The following is a 3,081-nucleotide window of genomic DNA, read 5'->3' as shown; positions in this document are numbered from 1 at the left end:
CAATACATCTCATAAGAGTGGGAGCGACAAGAGGCTGTCCACAGGGAGGTGTGCTATCACCTCTACTATGGAGCATTGTCGTGGACGAACTATTAGCATTGCTAACTGACAATGGGATCCGCTGCCAAGGGTATGCGGACGACATTGTGATAATAGCAAGAGGCAAATTTGAAGATMCTCTCTGTGACCTAGTGCAACGGGGTCTAAATCTGGCAAAGGGGTGGCGCAGAGGAGTGGAACTAAACATCAACCCCTCAAAGACAACCGTAGTCCCTTTCACAAGGCGCATGTCCCTACCCGGCTTGAGGAACCTCACACTTGGGGGCAGAGAGATCGAGATGACTAGCAAGGTCAAATACCTGGGTCTTACCCCTGCGGTGGAAGCAGCATGTGAACCAAACGTCAAAAGCTACAAAAGCGTTAATGGTGTGCAAACGGCTGGCGGGTAAATCCTGGGGCTGTAAGCCAAAGATCGTTAGGCGGTTGTACACCATGATTGTGCGACCGATAATTACAAATGGGGCGGTGTCCTGGGCTTCCGTAGCGTCGCAGGCTTCGGTGGTTAACCGACTATCGAAGCTTCAGCGGCTAGCATGTGTTTGCATGACGGGCGCTATGCGAACCTGTCCGACGGCAGCTCTGGAGGTCCTGCTGGAACTTACACCGCTCCATATAATGATAGGCCAAGTAGCCAAGCACTCACTTCTGCAGATAACAGCAGAGGGATGCGGCAAAGGCAATATAATTTCGTCCTAGATGATGGAGAGGATAAGTGRCGACATTCCTATTGCCMTCCTCMCAAGGGACGGKATTACGAAATCAACTCATTTCACAAAAAGGTTTAAGGTTACCCTCGGGAGCAAGAGTGAGTGGAACGACCCCACTCTTGAGCAAATGCTAAGGGATAGTACACTGAGGTGGTATACCGACGGCTCAAAAGCGTCGGAAGGAATAGGTGCGGCTATTGTAGGCCCGGGCTCTCCATTCCGATGGGAAGCTTTCCTAGTATTTTTCACGCTGAAGTCCTGTCTATAAGTCGGTGTACAGAGATAAGATAAGTCAAGCGGCACTAAAAGCGATTTCCTCCTACGAGATSAAATCGCTATTGTTGCAGGAGTGCAGAGAACGATCAAAAAACCTAGCTGCAAAGAAGCAGGTGCACCGAATCTAGGTGCCCAGCAACAGGGGCATGGCCGGCAACGAACTGGCTGACGAGCTAGCCCGCTCCGCAGCCTCCACCAGTATGGTTGCGCCCGAACCATTCATTGCGGTGGGTCCCCACACTGTGAAGGAGCTGCTCCGCAAGAGTGTGCAGGGAAAGGTATTGGCAGCGAGCGCACGGTATGGGTCATGCCAAGCTGCTAGTTGGGGGGTATAACCAAAAGAGGTTTAARTCGTTAATTAACCTCCCAAGAAACAAACTCAGGATCCTGGTTGCATTCTATACCGGCCACTGCAAGTTGAARAGGCACTTAACTAATATGGGCCTATCATCTTGCGYCAACTGTCGGTTTTGCGACAGGGACCCTGAAACCCCGGAGCACCTGCTAATCGACTGCATTGCAGTGTGTAGGCGCAGGTCGAAGGCCCTTGGAGCCATGTTTCCGGATAGGGGTCACATCGCCTCGCTAGCACCCAGCAAAATACTGGACTTCGTCAATATGCTGGGGCTAARCGAATCCCTGTGAGTTARGAGAGGGCACAATAGATCTAAGGTCGCAGTACATTCCTCAGTTATGTATCTATCTATCTATACTACCAAATAAATGGTATTGCCATATCTGCCTCRTTGTCAACAAAWGAAAATAAGCAAAAACTTTATACCCCAAATACATAAATGGCAAACGCCAAAAATCTTAACAATTTTTTATAAAAGAAAAAAAGTTGCAGAAAGSAGTTCTACGCGAAAGAACTCTGAACACCTCGGTGTTGGATCGGCCAGTGTTATTTTTCTTGTTGTGCAAATAAATAATAAAGCTTTATTTGCAATAAATATTAAAAAAATTAATACACAAAAACATTATAGTGAAGTGTTAGTAAGTGAAAAGTGCATAATATAATTGAAAAAGTTATTCACAATATACAAATTATCAATTTAAGAGTTGTAAATTTTTTAACTTTAAATGCAAATATTTTTAAAACTATAAGTCAACGGCAACTATATATATACATATATATTTTCGTGATCTGGAGAACGTCACCTTTCCAGTGACATCCACTTTATACCCGAAATGCGGGGATGATATTCTAAATTTTACCCTTATATTTTAGTAAAAGTCGTAAAAAAAAAAACTCTGGAACAATTATATAAAAAATAATCAAATTTTTWAGCACGTAATTTAAAATCCGTCAAAATGACSGTMTTKKTAGTTCTAGTGTTAAAGCACATACATATGTAAGTGTTTCATGGGATAGGTGTTCAAATGTGTATAACYAAAGGATTGCATGTACCAATTTACTAATTGGCCATGATTTGAGTAACCGATATAACATACACAGGGATTTATATATTACATATTTTTAAAAGAATGTCAATTCACTAGCCCTAGCGCTACAAACCCAATCCGTACTTAGTCGGCTTTCAAATTGTTGAGTTATTTTTTGTTAATAATAACTTAAATATGATAGTAAGCGCAGCTTACTCTCAGTGACATCCACTTACAATGGAATGGTTAATATGATCTACTTGTATGCAAATTTATATGTATATATACATACATACCATCTTTATTTATTAGTTAAAATTAATGTGATTAATACGGATATACTACATACCTTACCAGCTGGATCTCTCCCAATACGATGACATATTTTGTTATTTTTAGGCAAGTTCAAGAATTCAACAAATGATTTTCGCACTTCCTTCCTCTTTATAAGCCAATCGCTTTTGGGATAAGGTTCTTGCAGTTCGTACAAATATATGAGAAATTGTCCAATTACATCCTTTTCTAAATAAGAACGAGAGATAATTATGAATAAAATACTATGGACGTACGTAATTTAAACTCCACAAGTTTAAATGCATAGATATGTATGTCCATAACGTACTATCAGGGATAATGGGATGCCCAACTTATTCCA

At 41.9% G+C, this 3,081-nt stretch overlaps 1 protein-coding gene across 1 annotated transcript in view; it reads right to left on the bottom strand.

Moving 5' to 3' along the window:
• Nucleotides 1-3,081, bottom strand: part of LOC108969686 (putative helicase MOV-10) — a 17,195-nt gene that overhangs the window by 12,882 nt on the left and 1,232 nt on the right. The window contains exon 2 of the mRNA XM_018934567.1: nucleotides 2,776-2,948. Coding sequence (XP_018790112.1) covers nucleotides 2,776-2,948 — 173 coding nt within the window. The remainder of the gene's footprint in view (nucleotides 1-2,775; nucleotides 2,949-3,081) is intronic.

The sequence above is a fragment of the Bactrocera latifrons genome, unplaced genomic scaffold, assembly GCF_001853355.1.
Source record: "Bactrocera latifrons isolate USDA-ARS-PBARC rearing strain unplaced genomic scaffold, ASM185335v1 scaffold_260, whole genome shotgun sequence".
Lineage (NCBI taxonomy): Eukaryota > Metazoa > Arthropoda > Insecta > Diptera > Tephritidae > Bactrocera > Bactrocera latifrons.
Note: the sequence above shows the minus strand (reverse complement) of the source record. Positions and strands in the feature narration are given on the sequence as shown.